At 35.7% G+C, this 23,656-nt stretch overlaps 1 protein-coding gene across 2 annotated transcripts in view; it reads right to left on the reverse strand.

Moving 5' to 3' along the window:
- LOC125061691 (lutropin-choriogonadotropic hormone receptor) overlaps positions 1-20,002 on the reverse strand; it is a 147,654-nt gene extending 127,652 nt beyond the window's left edge. For both annotated transcript variants that reach the window (XM_047667238.1, XM_047667239.1), the window contains exon 1: positions 19,716-20,002. In XM_047667238.1, coding sequence (XP_047523194.1) covers positions 19,716-19,882 — 167 coding nt within the window. In that variant the 5' untranslated portion in view covers positions 19,883-20,002. The remainder of the gene's footprint in view (positions 1-19,715) is intronic.
- Between the last annotated feature and the right edge of the window lie 3,654 nt (positions 20,003-23,656).

Genomic DNA, 23,656 nt, shown 5'->3' on the forward strand with positions numbered 1-23,656 from the left:
AGTCGTGTCAAAATAGGCATGCAAATGTCATATTAATTATCATAATGTCATACAAACAACAGTTTAATTATTTATAACGCTATGCCACCTTGCATTTAAGAATTAATTAAACGCATTAGTATTAATGTTTGAGAATCCCAACCTTCTCTTTGAAACACCGTCTACTGTCTATGTTCGCATTTAACACCAGGTAAAAAAAACAATCAGTGGCGCTACAACCTTTTTAGGTCTTGGCCTCAGGTTTCTGTATCTGTTTCATGATTGTCAATCTAATAGGCAAGTAGGTGATCAGCCTGTGTCTGATACACGCCGTCGACTAATCTAAAGCAATCCGGTTTCCTCATGATGATTTCCTTCACCATTCGAGCGAATGTTAAATGCGCACATAGAAAGAAAGTGCATTAGTGCACAGCCGGGGGATCAAACCTACGACCGTAGAGACCGTAGATGCCAAAAGGTACAAGCAAGAAGAAACCTATGATAGATTTCGTCAAGTTTCTCTGGCCTTGTCTCCAGACAGTTTTAGCCTATAACTTGGTCATGTTAGTCTCAACCATGACAGCCGACAGCCGGGGATCGAACCTACCGAACTCAGGGACGAGAGTCGCACGCTGAAGCCAACTAACACAGCCAAAAGCTACGCCAACACTGCTTATTTAACACTAGCTAGTATTGTAATAACCTAAAGACATAGTTGTACACCTATCATCACGGTCAGGCCCAGTAGGCTGATCAACTGGTTATAAAGGTTTTTAGTTATTTAACTTAATTTTATTAACCCCAAGAAGACACAAATTTATGCCTTTTCCGCAGAAAAGCGCCCTTTGTCGCTACTCTTCTCTTCGAAGACACTCTCCTTAAAGCAGAGCCAGCATCGGAATTCTGGGCGTTGATATATCGAATGACGTATAGTACAAAAGCGCAGATTCAACAGGAAGTACTGTCATATAAAAAAAGGGTGCGTGTACTTATGTACGCGCGTAAGAAGTTATACTTCTTTGGCATTCTTAAAAATAGTTTTTGATTGCATGCAAATAATTAATTACAATTAAATAATCAAAGACTGGAAAAGGAGTCATTATAGTCAATAAAGTTCAGTTTACATTTGAAAAATTAAATAAATACATATTTATTATTATTATTCGAATGTTGTTTTTAAATAATGTCCAATGCCGTAGCATCTTCCGTTGGCAACTTCATTCTGTTAATTCTGTGTAGTGTTGCCCAAAATCGGTCTTGGTCTTGCAGTCTTGGTCTTGTTCTTGCGTTTTTGCAAGACCAAGACCAATACCAAGACCGCCTTATTATAGCAAGACCAATACCAAGACTGAACCCTGCAAGACTTGAGCAAGACAATACTTAAGCCTGCAAGACTCTTGCGTCTTGCAGTTAAGACAAACTGAGATTTGGGCGTTATTAAGTAGGTATTTGGTTTCAATCCCGATTTTGAGAAACGTTCCCCAGTATCAAAACCGTAGGTATCACATATCCTAACACTAAACTAAGGGCTGCAGTTGGCAACGTGCCGCTCGTCTGAAAGCACCCTGAAACGTATTGTATTGATTAGGTAGGTAAGTACTTATTATATTTCAACAATTTATTAAGTAGGTAGCGTGTTAATACTCACAAATCTGTTCCCTAATAACTTTCTAGCAAAGTTCATATCTTGTAGGTATCTACCTATAATAATATGTTATGCTTGTTTATGTCCAGATGTGCAGATCTAACGTTAGTACCTACTCGTAGGTCGGTATGTGCTTAAAATTATAGTTAACAAAATTATATAAACATCATGTAGGTGTGAAACTTATGTTTCAAAGTTTATATTATTCTTCTATTTAGCAAAATTTAAAACTAACAGCGAGTCGAGTTACGAGTAGGTCTAGTAACAGTTTCTACGGCAGCCAATACTATGGTACAGACGCCAGCACATCAAGCTACTACAATCTATCAAATTTCTTCAACAGATTTTCAAGTTTATCGCTAAAGAATTAAGGTTCAAAGTTGATTGGGGAAATGTGACGTTCTGCGAATAAACTGTTGGTCGGTCGGTGTATTAAATACCTACTTATTTGATAATTTACCGACAAAGACGCGGTTTGCAACAAGTGTAACACAGCATTTGACACTGAGCGCCGCATTCGCCGACAAAGAGTACGGACAGAGGCACACAAATTTTTACCTATTTCTGTAGGGTTGGTATAGGAGTATAAAATTAAATGACCTTGAAGATGTCCCAGCAGTAGGTAGGTATAAATTGAATGCTCTGAGTTTTTTTTATTTAAATACATTCTCACACTGGCTTGAATTCGAACACTACAGCGTTAAAAGCTGTCGGGCGAGATGATAATTAATAACTAAGTAGGTATTGCATCTATTGAATTGCGAATATTTTGATTTCGAAATAATCATTGTTAATATCGGTAAATGATAGATAGTGAGTGATACCTAGGTACTAAAATGTGAGCAGCAAGATTGAAAAGTGTATATGCCATGTCAGTGCTTTCAATAAGTTTATTTTAAAAAAGCTCTCTAGTAAGATTTAGAGTTTACCATTCAATGGGTCCCCGTAACAAGTCGGAAAATGCATATATTATCTATATAATGGTGTTCCTTTTACTCGATTAGGTACAATACTTTTTAAATCATTGAAATCGGTAAATTGGTTGCGAAGATATTACACATTTTGTACAAGCCAACCGCGGCGCGGCCGAAATGCTCATGTGACGTCACGATTTCCCTACCGCCCTTGCGCTCGCTCTCCGCCATTCATTTATTAAAGTTCACTCGATCTGCGCGGGTCGTGTTGTGGTTTTGTGGTTTTTATGTGAAAATATGCCGCATTATACGTACTGTATAGTACCGAAATGTACTAATACTTCAACTAGTACACCTGAAAAACTGCTTTTTTAATGTGCCAAGGGACCTGAAAGTGCGCAAAAAATGGTGTACTGTCATGAAGAGGGGTGACAGTACACCTTACATTACTCATGTGGTAAACAGTATCTTAGTAAAACTTGTTTGTACGAATATTAAAGAAAAATACAGGGTCGTACTAGGTATATTTCAATGAATAAATAAATGATAAAAAGTGTAAGTAGTGAAGTTTCTAATAACCCTACCTCAGTAGTCTGGTAAAACCCAGGGTCGTACTGAGGCTCAACTAAATGAAATGTGCCGTTCCCAGGAATATTTCCCAATGCCGGAACAAAGGGGAACATTCCCGCTTTGGGGAATATGTATCTGTAGGTAATAAAACTGTAGCCAAAGTGCATTCTATACATTGAATATTTTTTTGAATAATCGAGTTATGAGAGCTCAATACACGCAATAGAAACCAAAAATATTGTTTTTAAATTTCTTGTCTGTCTGTCTGTCTGTTGAACGCTTTTCACGCGAAAACCGCTAGACGTATTTTACGCCTTTTTTTAAAACTCTTTGCCAATATTTTTACAATACGTTTAGTTTAGCCACCACTGCTCTTACTTCTCGTTCCAGACGTTTTCCTCTTTCCATAGCGACTGTCTCCTGTATGGATGCCCCGAAAATCTGTTCAACTAAAACACCATCAGTCTTGCAGTTTGCAGTTTCGTGAATTTTTGACGCCGTTACTCTGCAGTATCTTAGTTCCCTTCACAATGGTGAATCAGCTTGCGATAATGTTGCTTCTTCTGCTTTGCTACAGTCTTCTATATTCAATAAAATGAGCTGCATCGTTTATATCTATACCCTCTTTTCTAAACTCACTTATTAATACATGTAATGAATTTTTTTTAACGCGCTTTGTGGTACGCAATAGCCTGCCAGCTGGTTTTGATATATATATATATATATAGATTTTTCTTGTACTGTTTTTTTTACAGCTTCTACAAATTGACCTTTGACATAACTGTCATCTTGATTTTTGGGTGTGCCTGATCCCATATCTTTAGTCTTTATAAATTTTAAAGTGGTGCCCACCGTAGCTAATTTAGGCTTAGTCCAATAACATTTTTTTCTGTTGGGGATGGTTCCTCGCTTCGTTTGTAAAACCACATAAGAAAATGCTACACCGTGCTTACAACCTCCCAGTTGAGCAGCACACTCAATGTTTAGTATTATTTCTTGTGTTTCATCACAAGTAAATGTGCAGCAATAAGCTTTACCCTTTATTTTATGTTCTGGTGTAATTTTTGCTTTGACTGTGCATATATTTCCTGTTTTTTGCACTTGAACGAATCCCACAGCTTCATCACCATATGATTCACGCCCTGACCTGAAAAAAAATATCATAAGCGTTTGGAATACGTATACATTAGCGATATCATTAGGATTACTTGTTCAAACAATCTAAAGGTAAACGAATAAAGTATACCTACCGATTACTTTGTTTCTTATATTCATTTGCACTGACAAAACTAGACGACAACAATACGCAAGTCAATGAGATTGAAATGAAATTAATCATTTCGTCGGGCACTTTTCTTACTTACCTACCAGCAATGTGCTGTCAGTTGCCTACTAACAATACTAGGAACTAACTCCCAATAAGATTTCCGACTGGCAATGCACCCAGAAACATTGAGAAGAATATTCCCGGTAACATGTTCATATCATAACCTTACTGGGAATTTTCCCGGGCCTGAATACGACCCTGTATTCCTGACCTACTTATTATCCTGCTGTTTTGATTAGGTTGATAATGAGATTTGCTTACCTCTGAAGTTTCCAACCACGAATTTCAGCGCTTGTGTAGTTTAAATTACTAAGATAATCAAATACCATTTAGGTAGATTATCGGATTGCGCTTGCTCAAAACCGATATCTACCTTATTTCTACCACTGATTTGTTATATTATAATAAAACCTTCTAATATTAAACAAATCAAATCACTTATTAATCGATTGGGTATAAACTGGTGACGTTACGGTCCGTGTTGGACGACTATCGCGAACAGAATAAACAGCGCGGGGCGCGCTGTGGTTCGGCGGCAAGCGTTGAGATATTGTGACGTCATCGCTTGCTTTCGCGCGGTCAGTAAACCTTGTTCGGTATTTTGCCCATAACTTTGTCAGTTTTGGTCGTAGAACAAATTTTTTTGCACCTTATGTTTTAGTTTCTCAAGGACTATAAAACTGCATTTATAACATAAAACCATTACGGGTCCCCATTACACACAAAAATTATGAAAAAGATATTTAGACTGAGTACTTAGGGTCGATTCGACCAAACAAGAGTAAATCTTAATCTTAGAATAAATCGTCAGTTAATCGAGAGTAAATAAATTTTACGTTTTACCAACTACAAATTCTAAGAATAGTGGGCTTATTCGGGAATTGTAACTATACCGCCGTTTCGCACGGAATAACAGCTATTCCTAGAATAATTTAATGGCGTCAGTCAGTCCAATTAGCTGATTTCTATCATTTCACAAATATGTGTTCTGTGTTTTAATTTCAAGTCAACGCAACGCACTAAATTAATAGTCTGGCATTGTATAATGAAACGTTTAAACAATTTATTATTTATTTTTAGATTTTTTATTTTCTATAATATTAGAATGAAATTCAACTGGGCTCAACAGAAGTTCCTTTTTAGACGAAAGCCTCAAACAAACAAGAAATAAAAACTTTTTGTTGTCGTTTGACACCTGTTAAAAGCTACTTTTTCACACTATAATACGGCAAAATCGAGTTGACATGATGTATGCTCTTACACTGTCCCGTTGTAGAACAACATTTATTTGCCGAGTTTTATTTTCGTTCACCATTTTCTTGCTATTCGCGTATTGTTATTCCTAGCGCAATTATACTATCGATTACGTGGACAAACGACTATGGATTTACTCGAGATTAAAATCATGGAATAGATTATTCTTGGTATAGTTACTCGTGTATAAATTGAAGTTTGGTCGAATCGACCCTTAGGAAATTAGTAGGAAAAATATTCTATCGTGGATACCTAGTTATTGAAAAGTGGATAAACGTTGTGTTTACTTAATTTTATTTTTCTGTGCTAATGCCAACATTGACAACCCCACCAAAATAGGTAAAAATTTAGTCCGCTTCTAGACTTTGTGTTGCCGCCGTCGCTTTCATGTCAAAGGTCGCCGCCACTGCCCATGTTCTAATGAATAAAATAAGTTTCCGGGTGCTCAGAACGGACGCAAATAGATTATGTTGTCCTCGCAAGGAAGAATGTAGTCGTAAGGATAGGTAGATTTTATAAAAATTGTTGTAAGTAATAAAAATATACCTAGTTTATATTATTACTAGCTGGCCTGGCGAACATCGTACCGCCTAACAGTCGATTCTTTATATTTATACTTATTCTGCTATTCAGGACACCGGTCTAGCTAGTAAGATAAAAAAAGAAAATTGATAAGACAACAAATACATTATGTCAAAAAATAAAAATTTACCTTCCCGGAACCCCTCCACTAACACTTGAACTTTATGCTATGGTATTAAAGTTCAAATTCACTTTTAAGTATTATTACGAATATTTTGTATGGGAATATAGAAAAGTGTTGTTTTTAGACTGATTCACTCAATTTTATTTTAATTTTTCTCCGTAAGAACCATCTTCGTACTTCAAGGTATATTATTAAAAAAAATCAGACAAATCGGTCAAACCGTTTTCATGTTATGTCGTGACAACGGAAAATGGGTTTCATTTTTATATATATAGATTACCTATTATACCTTTTTAAAGGACATTGCACTGCAAAATTGGAAGTGGGTGATTTTAACAAACTTGAAACGTGCATTACGCATTTTGTTTTAAAATCATCGAGAATTGCAGTGTCGGTTTATCAACTTCTATCGTACCTATAAAAATAATCGTCGTGTAGGTACGACGATTATTTTTCTAAGGAATACAATTTTGTTGTAGTAGGTACCTACATCGTTTCTTACTTACACATACTTTAACGACAGTACCTACGTAGCAAAGCGCGCCAGTCACGAGTACGACAAATTGCCTAAAAAATGTACCTACGCACACTGTAATGAAATCTGCTAATCTCAACACAATGCCTGTAGCCTGCCTGCTATTATTAGTTGATGAACATTGTACATTGGTGAATGTTCCAGGATAGCCCGCAAGCCCCCACAAATAGCAATAGGCAAATAGGTATTTGCAAGTCTTGCGAGACTTGCAAGACTCTTGCTGCAAGATCAAGACCAAGACCAAGACTGAGAGCGCAATACCAATACCAAGACCGAGACCAGGTGTATTGACGCAAGACAATACCAAGACTGGCCTAAGTCTCGTCTTGGTCTTGCATTTGGGCAACACTAATTCTGTGTCATGGTGCGCGCGCATCGTAAAATTTCACTCTCATCAATTTTTCATAACGCGCCTAAAGAAGTATAACTTCAAAAATAGTTTAACGGGTCAAAAGGCTAGGCAAGCTAATATAGTTCTAGATAGAATTTAATACTTTATTATGGTCTGAAAGCGGACGCCAAGTGCATGACGTTGCCAAGCCAAGCGAGAAATCTAATTAATTTTGAGTGTCATCAAGGAGTGTCCCAAGTACAGGAATTCTCACACATTCTACTTTATTATTTAAAAAAAACTGTGTCCTATAGGCTTTTTTTTTTTCGTTATGCCTTACGCGTGTCCTATAGGCTGAACAAAGGATGCTTTATATCATTTAGGTTCGTTTTTGTTGTCTTCTCTTGCTCCGGTTGAGCACTCTCAAGTATTAAATTAAAAAAAAAATATTCAATACCTTAAATTAATTAATTAATGTGCCGTAGTCGCCTTTGACGCCACGCGCGAATCCTAAAAATGTCACGCGCAGACCTATTTTCAGCGTTAAATTAAAATTATAAATAATGGTGATAGAGTTCCGAAAGCTTTTAGGAGCTTTTAGGAAAATTTCCTCTTCTTTCAGAATCCTTTTTGAAATTTCTTAAATATTAAATATAATATTTTATTAAATATTGGCAAAAAACGAAATGCCATTTTTTTTTTCATCTTTAATTGTTTATAACTTTTGCAATTTTTTATGTGCTAATACACGCTTTTGGCACATTTTTCTAGACGTCATTCCGGATCCAATGAGCTATCGCACATAATTTTAAGAGCAGTATCTCTATTTTGTACCATTTTCAACTTGTTGACTAGACTAATAGTAACATCGATGGTAACGGAATCGAACATATGACTATATGTCGAACTTTAAATACCTAGGCTAAACAAATATCTTTACCTTAATTTTTAATTTTATTTTATTTACTAACTTTTACTAATAATATAATTGTTATTTTCTACTTAGTATTAATACATTATTTGCGCCTCAGTCGCAAAAAAAAAACTCTGGCAGAATGACCAGCGTTGTGGAACAGTCTGCTCCTCAGCAAAATGCTGAGCCAGGGCCAATTACAACCACAGCATACACGCATTACATTCGGGGGCTTAGGAGAAGTCAAGTCAAGTTATATAATATAAACTCATAGACGAAATGAATTAATCTAGAATAAAGTTTATCTATAGACATCCCTCAGCTCTCAGATCTATTATCTATGAAAGTTGGTGAGGTTCATTCAAGTTAACGTATAAAACGGATTTCAAAAGTCAATTAAGCATTTGAAGCTACCAGAGAATTCAGCTTATCTCAGAAATGTATACATAATAGACACATTCCTAAGTATTTTCTCTTCTTTCGTTAATCATACCTTGATTAATTTTTATTTTTTTGACAATTCACACCAATTGATTGACCTAGTCCCATGCTAAGCTGGTGAAGCTTGTGTTATGGGTACTAGGCAACGGATATACATACATATTATACATAGATAGACCTAACACATATAAGTACATATTTAAACACCCAAGGCCTAAGCACAACACCAAATACTCATCACATCGATGTTCGTCTCAGCCGGGGATCGAACCCGGGACCCATGGATTCGCAGTGAGGGGTACTAGACCAATGAGTCGTCTAATTTCAATACAAAACCTGGCGTTGAGAAAGAGAGACAAAGAGTTCATTGCCACTGGCATTGAGAACTGGCAGTTAATGTAATTTCGAATTAAATTTTTGACTCTTAATTTATTTTATCGACATCCTTAATTTTTTATTAATTAATTACATGGCCATGGATACAAGTCTTTCAGTCGGAATAATATTAATATAAAAAAATCAAAATTCAAAATCATTTATTTATGATATGATGATATGATGGTAAAATAAAAAAAAATATATTTATTATGGAACATAAGATACAGGTATTACTTATTCCACGTCATTAAATTTGAATTTGTAGGCATCCCTACTCATCGGCAAAGAAGACAGTGGGTGTAGGCCGAGAGAAAAAGCCAACGTAAAAAACTCTCGGTACTCTTTTAAAATAGCAAATCATCAAACAACACTTATTTTAAAACAAATATCGCAAATTAATTAGAAGTAGTCTGTCTAGCACTAGTCCCAGGCCCTTTTATCAACTAGATAATCGTTTACTTTATAGTAAGCCTTTTTAAATTGTGTTACCTAAATAAATAAATGAACGTCATTAAAAATACATAGTAAATGCTACTTTAACATTTACTGCCAGTTCTCAAATCAAGGGCGTAGAATGGAAGAGAAGAACTGGCAATAAACTCTCCGCCATTCTTTTTAATCGCCAAGTTTTTTGTTTTACACAACGTTTGTAAGGAGCTGCAACCATTACACCATGTTTCACATGACATCCTAAGTAATTAATAGTTGTGTAATAATAATACAAAATTAAAAACAAAGATATTGTGTCCTCCTTCAGCAATAGGCATGGTAATTTAGAAAAATATAAGTATGTGGTACATTTTGGTTATATTCTAATATATAAAATTCTCGTGTCACAGTGTTCGTTCCCATACTCCTCCGAAACGGCTCGACCGATTCTTATGAAATTTTTTATGCATATTTAGTAAGTCTGAGAATTGGACAACCTCTATTTTTCATCCCCCTAAATGCTCCACCCCTAAATTTTATTTTTTAGAATTAATTTTTTTATGATACAACATACAAAAATACATACAACCCCTATTTTTCACTCCTCTACGATCAACTCCTATTTTTTATTATTGTAGATATTTATTATTATTGAAGTAAAAAAATGTTTCCTAGAAATAAATTACATGGCAAAACAACGTTTGCCGGCTCAGCTAGTTTTTTATAGAAATTTATTTGAATTTAAATCTCTTCTTAACAGGAAACATCTCTTATACAAAACGTTCACGTTGAAATATCTGAAGTGTCGTGTTCTAGTTGTATTGTTTTAAAAATAGGGCTGAGAACATTGAAAAGATTAGAAAAACTCTTTGAAATCTCTCAAACTTTGTAAAGATGGCCGAGTTTTCTTATCTTGAGCTTTTTGAAGTATGAAAGGGGAAATGGTTTCGAGGTAATATTTACACATTTGCTGACTAGAAAAACGTGTTGCAACAAATACAGTATAACCGCAATTAAAGAGGTAACTTTTGTGGTAGAAGATAGTTATGATGTTTTTTAATGTCAACTCATAAAAAAATATTTTTTGTTTTTTATTGACGTAACTTTCACACATTTGATAATAAACAATTTTTTACCGGATTGAAGTTATATATATTCGCGTGTCACAATAATTAATATCTTAATAAATATTTAATTACGTGTCACGTTGTTTGTCCGCAATGGACTCCTAAACTAATTAACTGATTTCAATCAAATTTGCACACCGTGTGTAGTTTGATCCAACTTAAAAGATAGGATAGCTTACATCTCAATTTATACCCGCAATATCATTTTATTGCAAAATATTTGTTTATTATTTGATAGTCACAATTCTAACAGATGGCGGTGTGTTGAAAGTACCAACGTTTCACATAAGCTACAATTTAATGACATAACCACCAAAAAAGCATGGTGGTCCCCATGACTGGTGTTCTCCTACCGTTTCCCTCGAATAATTTGCTACTATGTAATATAACAAAAACCTTAGCCACAGCAACGCTTGGCCGGTCTGCTAGTAATATATAAGTAGTAGCTAATTACGAGGCAGAAGAAAAAATATCAAAAATAAACTTTTTAAATAAATTTAAATACAGCTTGAGAATTAAATATATTCTATTTAATAAAAATCTACTCTTTGTTCCTCCCACACAAAACGTCATTCTATATGTAATAATATTAGTATATTATTCTAGCATACAAAGTAAACAATCTTTGATAAATAAATTTTATGAAAAACAATGCCTCATTCCACACAATATATCGTTTAACGAAGAAAATTAGTATAAACATAATTAATTTTCCGAGCACTAAATTATGGAGATTCAAGACAATTTTACGCGTAATTTTCCTTAATAGGTATGATTAATTATGTGATTATGGCTTTCGTGATTTAGAGGTATATTTAAAACTGGAATGGAGATAAGAAGATCGAAGGGAAGGGGGTTCAATTTGGATTAGAACCGCTAGAGAAATCCACGTATGGAAACATTTAGAATAGGCTTTTGTCCAAAGACAAGCTGTAAAAAAACATGTGTGTGTACTATGTACACGCGTTAGAAGTTAATACTTTGGCGTATAATTTCTTGTACGCTTGAAGAAAAAACGACACTTACAATAGAAAAAAGGTATTTAATACATTGAAAGTTTTATTACGCATTATCTAGTTAAATAAAGTTTATTTAAATATCACAAAAAAATATGTCTACATAATTAAAGAAATGCACTCAATGCAGTCCCAGCACTGGTATTCTGTAAATAAGCCAAAAATCCTGACGTTTTTCATATTATTACTAAAAAAAAGGATTGTTAAGAGCCTATCGGATACCTAAGCCACTGTTTCACTTGTAATTTTATTTTAACAATATGCAAAAACTTACTAGTTAAATCTTAAATTGGAAGTGTAATATTCTTTTTTGTAACATTTATGTTTACTATAATTGTCATGTATTTTAGAAAAGTTATCTTGTAACAGGTGGAAACTAATAAACGGCTCAAATATTCAATTCTTTCCTCTAACTTCGATTTTGTTCCCTTTTGAGTAGAGACTCTTGGGCCGTGGTTCAAGCGCAGAGGCGCTAATTTAACATTTAAATTGGCGCCTGGTAGATAGTACCTACCGTTGATCCCAGAGCTGGTGCTTTCCTCGCTCAACGAAAAAGTATCGCAATACAGCAAGGAAATGCTGCCAGCGTTAAAGGTACACTGCCACAGGGTCCACACTTTTTAAATTTGTTCAAATTTTTATTATTACTATGTAGGGTAAGAAAATAGTAAATACTGTATATTTGATTGTTATGTTTAACCTTACCTAATATAATGGAAAAATTTGATACTGTATATATATAGCATTATAATGAAGTCAACTTAAATAAATAAATAATCGTCGATAGAAAATCATTACTCACTAATGAAGTAACCAAGTTTCAAGCCAGACGAACATACGGACAACAACCAATAGCATTTATTCTACTGCAATTACAACAAAAACATTTTAATACATAAGGCTTTTAAGGAAGGCACTCGACCTCGACATATCCGGCGTTAACGAAATCGTTTTGAGGACGCAATTTTTTCCTCAAATCCGAAAAGGAAAATCGAATCGGTTCAAGGAGACTGTCATCGATCATTGCGCAAGAGCACAAAAACTTTAAGATTAATTACTTCATTAAAACTTGGTGTATTATCGAAAACAAGCTCTGCTTGACTGGAGCTCACAAACTTTCCTCAAAATAAAAATGTTTATTATGTAATATAAGATACAGGTATCACTTATACCAAGTGATTAAGTTGGTCATGAAGTGCGGACTGCAGGCAGTCCAAAATGGTTCTGCCAGTAGTTAACCCAAAAATGACAAAGCGACTTCTAAACTTAAACAAAACTAATCTCATGAGGCCATTGTCTCCTTAATAAACATCTTTATGTCGTAGGCGCGGTAGACAGCACCGTGTCAGAAGAATCAGTCACCCACGTAGTCCTGGAATGCGAGGCTGTGGCTAAACAACGTACAGAAATCCTCGGTGCCCAGGAAGCTTCTGTGCTTTTGGAAGGAGTTAGGCTGGCTTAGTCAGCCAGGACTTTACGTACTATCTATTGAGCGTCTAAGTACGGAAACTGAGTCCACAAACCATAACCATACCACGTCATTAAATTTGTATCGCAGACATCCCTACTCATCGGCAAAGAAGACAGGCTGAGAGAAAAGCCGGCGTAAAAACTCTCGTTACTCTTTTAAAATACCAAATCATCATACAAAATGACTATGGCAAACATAGAAGTAACCAGAAGGAGGATATGGTCCGTTCTTTATTTGTATTGAATTACAGAACTGAACGGAAACCTCGCAGTCCAGTTTCCGGAAGCAGCATCTATTCACAGGCATGAGGTGTGAGCCAGCATCGCCTCTACCAGCAGTTTCCCTGTTCCAGCACTGGGTATTGCACGAAGACGGAAGAATATAATAAGTTTTATATGAGTTTTAGCACATTGAAACAGTTTCTTTAATAATTGTTTTTGACGGCTCATTGGTCTAGTGGTTAGTACCCCTGACTGCGAATCCATGGGCCCCGGGTTCGATCCCCGGCTGAGACAAACATCGATGTGATGAGCATTTGGTGTTGTGCTTAGGTCTTGGGTGTTTATGTATTTATATTTAAAGAAAAAACTTTTAAACCGGATTAAAGTTATGTATTATTATAAATTTACAATTATTTAAAGTAATTTTAAATTTATCCGGCGTTTCGCGTGCTTTACAGCGTGCGTGGTCACGCATAATGATACATAACTTTAATCCGGTTAAAAAGTTTTTTCTTTAAATGTGTAAAGGATATGTTAATAAAAGACAATACTATGTACTTATATGTCTATCTATCTATAATATGTATGTATATCCGTTGCCTAGTACACATAACACAAGCTTCACCAGCTTAGCATCAAGCATGGGACTAGCTCAATTGGTGTGAATTGTCAAATAAAAAATAAAAATAAAAGCCTGATAAATTTCAACATTTTGGGACATGTTTGCCTTCACTGTAATATCAAGTGATAATTCCGTACTTAGAATATTGGGGCACAGTTCGACCTTCGGGTTGAGAGACGCCAATGCTTCATGCAGTAATTAAAAAAACCCGAAGGAAAAGTAGAATGCGTACACGGTACCATTTGAATGTTTGTTTACTAGGACGTGCTTGGTGAACAAAATGTCTTAAATGTGACTAGTGACTTCAGCGTGCGACACTCATCCATGAGGCCGTCCACCAACAGACTGCATGTGCATGTGTGTATGTGAGATGTGCTCATGATGCAGATGATTTTGCGCTATGGATTAATACACCTTTTAATGGTGGCTGTACACACTCGGCGAGAGCCTCTCGCCGAGAGTCTCGACCGAGAGGACCGAGAGAAGAGCGCAGCCTGTACACACTCGTTACGTTATTTGTATTTAAAACACCGTTAATAATGGACGTGGAAACCGCTGCTGCTGTTTGTCTTTGTGCAATAAGCAACGCCTGATTGTATAGATGCATTAATCTTTCTTTTATGTCCACGGTACGTAGCCATGAGTGAATCTCGCTTTTTCTTTAGTTCCTCAATTGGGATATCCATCGGCCGGCTTATTCGCATCCAAGCATCATGTAGAGATTGTTTATTTTTGTGTCCTACATCCTTCGGATTCCATAACAACGATTCCCTTTGGTAACACTCCATAAACTCTAATTCGCGTTCGTTAGACCACATTGTGCGATACGTCCTGTCACAACCACAGTTATCGAGCAAGTGATTGAACGAGTGTGTACAGGTCGCTCTCGTTTTACTCGCGAGACCCTTTGACTCGTGCGCAAAAAACCGACAGGCGACCGAGAGAGGCGAGACCGACTGCGAGGAAGCGAGGCGAGACGAGAGCTCTACTGTACACTCTCGCCCTCGGCCTGTCTCGGGGTGTCTCGCCGAGTGTGTACAGCTACCATAAGATTCCGCGATAGCTTAAACAAGTCAAGGCTTAATATTGGTCGTTGTATGTCCGGGCTGCGCAAACTAATAAAGTATACGTACAGTTGTGAGAGTTTTCTTTTACTACCATAAGTCGTAAACTCTCAATCTAAAGGAGTCATAAAGTAATGTCAGATATCAGAGACTACAGATCAAATGACATCTCTGTTCACGAGTAAAACTGTTATTTCTATGTGTTGATAATACAAATAAGACTAGTAAAGTGCTTTGTTTCACGTTCCTCACATCAACCAACTATGCAGCCTTGCGATTCTGTAACTCACTTTTCGAACTCACACAGCGGTTTTCACAGCGGCGGTCGCGCTCAAATCAGTCGTGAAGCAGTCATTTTATGATTTGCCATTCTGATAAGGAGGGAGCTTATAGTTTATGCTTATAGTTTAGCGGCGGTCGCGCTCAAATCAGTCGTGAAGCAGTCATTTTATGATTTGCCATTCTGATAAGGAGGGAGCTTATAATTTATGCTTATAGTTTAGCGGCGGTCGCGCTCAAATCAGTCGTGAAGCAGTCATTTTATGATTTGCCATTCTGATAAGGAGGGAGCTTATAGTTTATGCTTATAGTTTAGCGGCGGTCGCGCTCAAATCAGTCGTGAAGCAGTCATTTTATGATTTGCCATTCTGATAAGGAGGGAGCTTATAGTTTATGCTTATAGTTTAGCGGCGGTCGCGCTCAAATCAGTCGTGAAGCAGTCATTTTATGATTTGCCATTCTGATAAGGAGGGAGCTTATAGTTTATGCTTATAGTTTAGCGGCGGTCGCGCTCAAATCAGTCGTGAAGCAGTCATTTTATGATTTGCCATTCTGATAAGGAGGGAGCTTATAATTTATGCTTATAGTTTAGCGGCGGTCGCGCTCAAATCAGTCGTGAAGCAGTCATTTTATGATTTGCCATTCTGATAAGGAGGGAGCTTATAGTTTATGCTTATAGTTTAGCGGCGGTCGCGCTCAAATCAGTCGTGAAGCAGTCATTTTATGATTTGCCATTCTGATAAGGAGGGAGCTTATAGTTTAGCGGCGGTCGCGCTCAATTCAGTCGTGAAGCAGTCATTTTATGATTTGCCATTCTGATAAGGAGGGAGCTGAGAGTTCGAAAAGTGAGTTACAGAATCGCAAGGCAGTTCTGTTTGTACCGCGTAGCTTGGACATACATCGACCTTGACTTGTTTAAGCTATCGCGAAATCTTAAAAGGAGTATTAAGAATATCCATAGCGCTAAATATGCATCATGAGCACATCCCACATACACAGCCGAATTAGGTATTACTTAGTTAAATGTATTTAATGTTTTGATTTTTCCTTTTATTAATGTTTTAACCTTCTTGTAGATATTATGTATTCCATCTTTGACTATGTATGTATAATTGTTTTTTATTTTAGAATAGATTTTTATATATCAAATGATTCAGTGATATACTCCCATAGCATGGGTGAATTTCGAGTTAAATTGAGGACGGACTTATCATTGGAAAATCTTACAGCAAACAAGGTTTTATCTTTATGCATTGGAAACATTTTTTAAATATAAGAACAGGGGGCAAACGGGCAGGAGACTCATCTGATGTGATACCACCGCCCATGGACACTCAATGCCAGAGGGCTCGCGAGTGCGTTGCCGGCCTTTCAAGATTTGGTACGCTCTTTGAAGGACCCTAAGTCGAATTGGAAATACCTCAGTGGGCAGCTGGTTCCACTGGTGTTGCGCGGCAAAAACTGTGTTTAAACGCTCAGTTGTGGAACGACGGACGTCCAGGTGATACGGATGGTATTTCGTATTCTGCCTCTTTTTGATAGGTAATATATAAAACATGACGACATTTCGAGTGCCTTTAGCGAGATTATTAAAATATGTGTACCTCACACATATTTTAATCCTCCATTCCATCCATTTTAGTCCTTTGTGTATTTTAGTATTCTTTTGTAGTTTATTTTGTATTATGTATCTATCTCGAATGCGTTATATGAATAAGGGAGCGTTCAAGTATTACGTAACGAATTTTGGGGGGGAAAAAACGTTACGATGCGGGGCGGGGATTGAATTAAGCGTCATTGTTAATATTATTTTCGACTTTCCAGTACTTCACACCACATAATGGTAACTTTAAGGTATAAAGAGTCACTACGTTTTACTAAACTTGGGTACAGAAAAACATTACGGCGCGTTACATGGGGGGGGGGTCAATAATCTCCAAAAAATTGCGTGACGTAATACTTGAATGCTCCCTAAGCATATACAGTGTACACTCTTTATAACGTCATTCGTTATAACAAAAACCGTCAATAACGTCAAAGTGAGTTAAATTTATTTGGTTAAACCTAATACCCATACATTAGTTCTTCCCTCCCTAAAACGACATTTCTCTATAACGAATAAAAATGCCCTTGAAATTTGTTATAAAGAGTTTACACTGTATTTGCGCTTCCGGTCATTCGGTACCGAAGTTTTTAAAATTCAATTCTTTCTATACTTTACAGGACTAGTGGCTAAAACAGTTTCAACCCTGGAGTCGGGTGTTGAAACTCCGACTGCAATGGTACATTATATGTGATAAAATACATAAAATTATAAATACTTATTCTAGCTTACTTCATACTAAAGTGATGGCCCTCTCCGTACTGGTTTAAAAAAAACTATTGGTTTGGTATTAATTTGGTAATTGATAAATATTTGGTTTACCCAAAGAAGGATAGCTTCAACCTTTTTAGAGGTAGACCTCAAATTTTTGTTTCATGAATGATCATTTGTCAATCTTAAAGGCAAGTAGGTGATCAGCGTCCTGTGCCTGACACACGCCGACTTTTTCGGTCTAAGGCAAGTTGGTTTTCTCACGATGTTTTCCTTCATCGTTCAAGACAGTGTAATGCACTATACTCGTGAAACAACAAAGAAAAACGTTCGTTAGTATATACAGTGAGAGCAGTGTTCGCCCAGTGGCTTCAGCGTGCGACTCTCATCCCTAAGGTCGTAGGTTCAATCCCCGGCTGTTCACCAATGGACTTTCTATGTCCGCATTTAACATTCATTTTAGTGAAGGAAAACCGAATTGTCTTAGACCCGAAAAGTCGACGGCGTGTGTCAAGTACAGGAGGTTGATCCTTGCCTATCAGATTGAAAAATGATCATGAAACAGATACAAAAATCTGAGGCCCAGACCTAAAGAGGTTGTAGCGCCACTGATTGAGTATATACCGTAGTATAACCAAAAATCCTGCTTTCTTGCCTTTTTCAATTACTCGTCTATTAAGAAAAAGAATAATCAAGAAACAGACACAAATACCAACTCGTGTCTATGCCATTGATTTTAGGTGTTAGAAAACTATCGTGGAGCATGCTTTAAACACAAAAACTTCACAACCTTCGATCACCAAACACAAAAATGTATACGGGACTTCAAACAAATTATAATTTTTGTAAAACGTTTTTGTATTGCGATAGAATTGCCAGAGGTAACACTATCGGTTTTACGAGACCCATTTTATTGCCTGACCGTCTGTACCCTATATAAACTACGAGACGTTATTACTACGTACTGTAATGTCTAACGTGAGTTAAGTTCGGTGGCGGTTGTTGTAGATATGTTTCGATATATGTTAAATTAATTAACATTTTCCTAAACATCTCAGATTTAAATTGTATTTATTTTCCTTTAGACTTGTGTTTTCCAACCTGTTCTGTGCCATTCCCCATTAACATATTTTCTAAAATTCTTATGTTCCTTATGTAACATAATAACTTGAATAATAAAAAATTGAATTGTTCACTTAACATAAATCATAGATTTTAGGAAGAAATTACTAGATAATTAATAACGAAACCAATTTTTCAAAACATATTTAAATAATTAATAACCAAATTGCCCCTTGTGGTGTGGCCCCCACGTTGGGGAACACTGCTTTATACGAACACCTCATAAAAAATACATATTTTAATTGCTAATATAATCCTTATCAAAATAAAGTTTCGTGGTTATAAACTCTACATTTCGCGTAACCCATACGTGTTCTAACGTGCTAAACAAAAGAGCTATAGCTTAGTGGCAATACGATTCTCACCTTTGAGGTCATGAGTTTGAAGAACAACATGACAGGACGACCTTTCTAATACCTTGCTTTCCTTTCAAAGCTTTTTAAAATAAAGTTACATTCATTGAGTGCAGTTAGCGGGGCTTGTTTATTTAAAAAAAAAATCATATTAAGGGGCCGTCTAGTTAATCATAAATTTATAAGTTAAAAATTCTTCCTTCGTAATGTATTTTCATTAATTTCAGTAACTTTCTCAATACGAGAAGTTGCAATAAATTATTAATAATAAGTGTCTGAAATCAATTAATTTATCATACATAATACATATCTTTAATTAAATTAAAGTCATAAACGAAAATTGCGAAACATAATCCTAAGTGATTTTTGCAATAACTTGAATCTTTTAATAACATTTAATATTGCTTTAAGCTTGTCTGAGCTTTTCGTCCACATTAGTCAACTTTTATATTCTATTTCTTTTACAAATATATTACTTGAATCTTTTAATAACGTTTAATATTGCTTTAACATATTAATCTTATCTGAGCTTTTTCGTCCAGATTTTGTCAACTCTTTAATATTTCATTTCTTTTACAAATATATTACTTGAATCTTTTAATAACGTTTAATATTGCTTTAACATATTAAGCTTATCTGAGCTTTTTCGTCCAGATTTTGTCAACTTTTATATTCTATTTCTTTTACAAATATATTCAACTCACACAGAAATCAACCGATCATTCATAGGTGGTAGATGCTGGAGCCCAGCCGAGCGGCAGGTCAGCCGAGTGCCACCATCTGTGCAGGCGCAACCCTGGGGCAATGGGCCAGGGCAGGCGCCCGCGGCCGCCAGAAAAGCCAGCACCACAAACGTTACACCCTCACGCATCTTAACCGATACCAGAACAACACATCATCACACACAAACACTGAATCCACGTTTAAGCACTTCATTCATCGCGAGACAACAAAACGCAGCCGATATCGACCGGGCGTCCGCTCTCTGTGAATTACGAAAACACTCTGAGTGGCTGGCGGTCGCCAGAATGTCTCGACGGACACGCCGGATACGCCGGATCTGACGTACGCATTACGATCCCGCCATTCATAATGTCCTTTTTAACACTGTCTAATTGCATTCTTTTGTTTCTGTTGAATTGTCTTTACGCTGTGACGAAAAGAGATAATAATTTAGTTTAAGCCCTGGAATTAAAGTGATTCAGTGTTGGCCTAGTGGCTTCAGCGTGCGACTCTCATCCTTGAGGTCGTAGGTTCGATCCCCGGCTGTGCACCAATGGACTTTCTATGTGCGCATTTAACATTAGCGCGAACGGTGAAGGAAAACATCGTGAGGAAACCGACATGTCTTAGACCCAAAAAGTCGACGGCGTGTGTTAGGCACTGGAGGCTGATCACCTACTTGCCTATTAGATTTAAAAATGATCATGAAACAGTTTTAGAAATCTGAGGCCCAGACCAAAAGAGGTTGTAGTGCCACTGTTTTATTTTTTAAGGGTATATGAACTTGTGTAAGGGAAAAAAGGAATGAGAGGCCTGTAAAAGGGGTTTCTAATATGGTATCTACCTATTAATTAAATGTATTATAATAATAACTTATTATATAATAATTCAATTATTATATATATGTATATATTATATTATAATTAAAGGCTTTTTTATATATAACCGCCTGTTGCCGTATGTAACCTGTTTTTTTATATAATGATTAAAGTAACGAAGCGTAAATAAATCAATAAATATATAATTAACTAAAAATATGTCTGTGTGAATTGAAAAATATATATCATATTTCAAAAATAAAGTTTCCTTTTGCTCGAGGTTTCTCATCGGGATTCAAAACTAGGAGTAATCTACAATGCTTAGGGTTTAGGCCTCATTTTTTTAAATTTTTCTGACTTCAATTGTTCGAGACTTTTGATTGTTTAAAATAAATATAATAACTTGTATGATGACAAAGTAACAAATGAAAGAGTATTTACATTTTTTTTAAAGACAATTCACATTAATTGACCTAGTCCCATGCTAAGCTGGTGAAGCTTGTGTTATGGGTACTAGGCAACGGATATACATACATATTATAGATATATAGACATATAAATACATATTTAGACACCCAAGACCTAAGCACAACACCAAATGCTCATCACATCGATGTTCGTCTCAGCCGGGGATCGAACCCGAGACCCATGGATTCGCATGGATGCTAACCACTAGACCAATGAGTCGTCAAACATATAACCTTCATAATAATAATTATTATTATTTTTACTTTGCTTATTTAATGTAGTATTTAGATATTATATAGAAATTATAAGTTGTAAATAATGTTTCCGAAATATAACTTACTTTCATAATAATTAAAAAATAAATATACAAAAATAAGATTATTAACCTTTTTTTAATTATTTCATCATCCATATTTCTAGACTATTTTTGAATTTAATTGTAAATAAAAATAAAAATAGCCTTTATGTACTACACCGTAGTGTACTCGTGAAGTTAGTGTAGTTGAGTTCACTCGTTGAGTAACTCCACGTCATTATGTTTTACACTAGTACTCGACTCACTAGTCCCGCTATCCCTTTTATTCCATCTTCCCAAGTTTCTGTTGGGCGTCCTCTCTTTCTTCCCACTGGGTCATTCCTAGTAAGGGTCTTCTTCACCCATCTGCCATAAAAGCGAGAAATGTGACAGGCCCATTTCAGCTTTGTATGTGTTAACTGTTTTTGTATGTGTTACGACATCTTTTATGTTTGTACGGCTTCGTATCACACCGTTTTTAACTTCTTTAAGTTTCAATCGAAGAATCGAACTCTACATTTTAATTGTCATTATATTATATGCATATGGATTTGTGGCACCAACTTCTAAAAATCATACTTTTATTCAACCCGTAAATAAAGATATTAATTATCGTGTAATACATTAAATTCTTTTGATAATACAATAGACATTGTATTGTCAATCGAATTAATTAAATTATAAAAGAAATATTTGTGCTCTATGTCAGTGCTTTAATTTATCCTTTGTTAAACATAGCTATGAGAGTCAAAGATAGAACTTTATTAATGTGATGTGGTGATAAAATAATATACATAAGATTTATATGTAAAATTCTACCTTTTAATTATTTAAATTTGCACTACATTATGTGTTCAGCAACCACGCGATGGAAAAAGGAAAAGAGGAAGACGGAGCAAGAGATGGGCAGACGATATCAAGATAATAGGGGACACAACTTGGACAAGAAGAGCTAATATCAGAAAAGAATGGAAACAGCTGGAGAGGCCTATGTGTCAAAGGACACGCTGACTACCTAAAAAGGGGTCAAGTGGCGTATTAGATTAAATTTTATTTATGTATTAGAATTAAGTGTTTTTTTATGTAACTTAAATAATTGTTATTACATTGTACTGGGTGTCAGCAAAAAAGGCTTTATAATAATAATAATAATGTGTTCTACGACAGCTAAGGAAACAAACGTGTCCAAAATAGGACGGTTACAAATAAAAAGTCTTTCGACCCTTTGTTACCAACGCATCCATCATCCACCCAGAAAGTCTAGAAAAACTCATCGTGACTGGCAGAGTGGAGGGCACCAGACCTCGAGGCCGATCCCCTACTCGCTGGACCGATCAAGTAAAGGCCATTTCGGGTCTCATTATCGCCCAGGCGCAAAGGCTTGCCGAAGACAGAGAGTGGAGGAAGTTGTGCGACGCCACTAACACGACCTTCAGAAATGAAGAGTGAAGATGTGTTGCGGAATATGCGAGATTTAGATTGTACCACCATAACATTTTTGTACCATATTCTTGACAAAAAATATTATTACAATTATTATAATTATTATTATAAGAGAGAGCAGAAAAAAAACAAAAGTTATAATATAGATATAAAAAAATGAATCGCAAAATATACGAAGGACGGCTGGACCAAATCGAGTATTTTATTAATTCCTTAAACTCTGAAGAAGGTTTCTATGGAGAGAAAAATTGGAAAAAGGGCTAAGTAAAAAATCATATTGATGGTGAAACAAAGTTCGCGATAGGTTATCATAAAATTAAAACAATAGATACTGCCTTCGTCATGTACTACGTTCTCAAGACGAGAATTTCAAATAACTCCACCACTATTTTTAATCGATTTTTTTTTAATTTATTTATTATCCGGATACAAAGTCCATTGGCACATTTTTTTTTAATTTATTTATTATCCGAATACAAATTCCATTGACACTTTTTTTTTAATTTATTTAATTTCCGGACACAGTCCATTGGCACTTTTTTTTTAAATTTATTTATTACTCGGATACAAAGTCCATTGGCACATTTTTTTTTTTAATCGTCTGCTACTTGAATTGCCAGCCCTGTGTCCATGTTTCGTTTGATTTATTCACATATCATCACAAAGCTGTTTGCAATGATAACGATGAATGCTATTCATATCAATGTTTTTGCTTATAAATAGAATTAATTTGCTTCAAGCTATCTAAATATAGTTCACTGATTACAATTACCCACGTAATACATGAGACCATGAATATAGTATTTTTAAAGGGAAGAGAATTTAGACCATAAGTTTCAACAACAATTATCTATAATTAAACCTTCATATTATTATGATAATTAATATGACATTTGAA

This window comes from Pieris napi, chromosome 24 (assembly GCF_905475465.1).
Source record: "Pieris napi chromosome 24, ilPieNapi1.2, whole genome shotgun sequence".
Lineage (NCBI taxonomy): Eukaryota > Metazoa > Arthropoda > Insecta > Lepidoptera > Pieridae > Pieris > Pieris napi.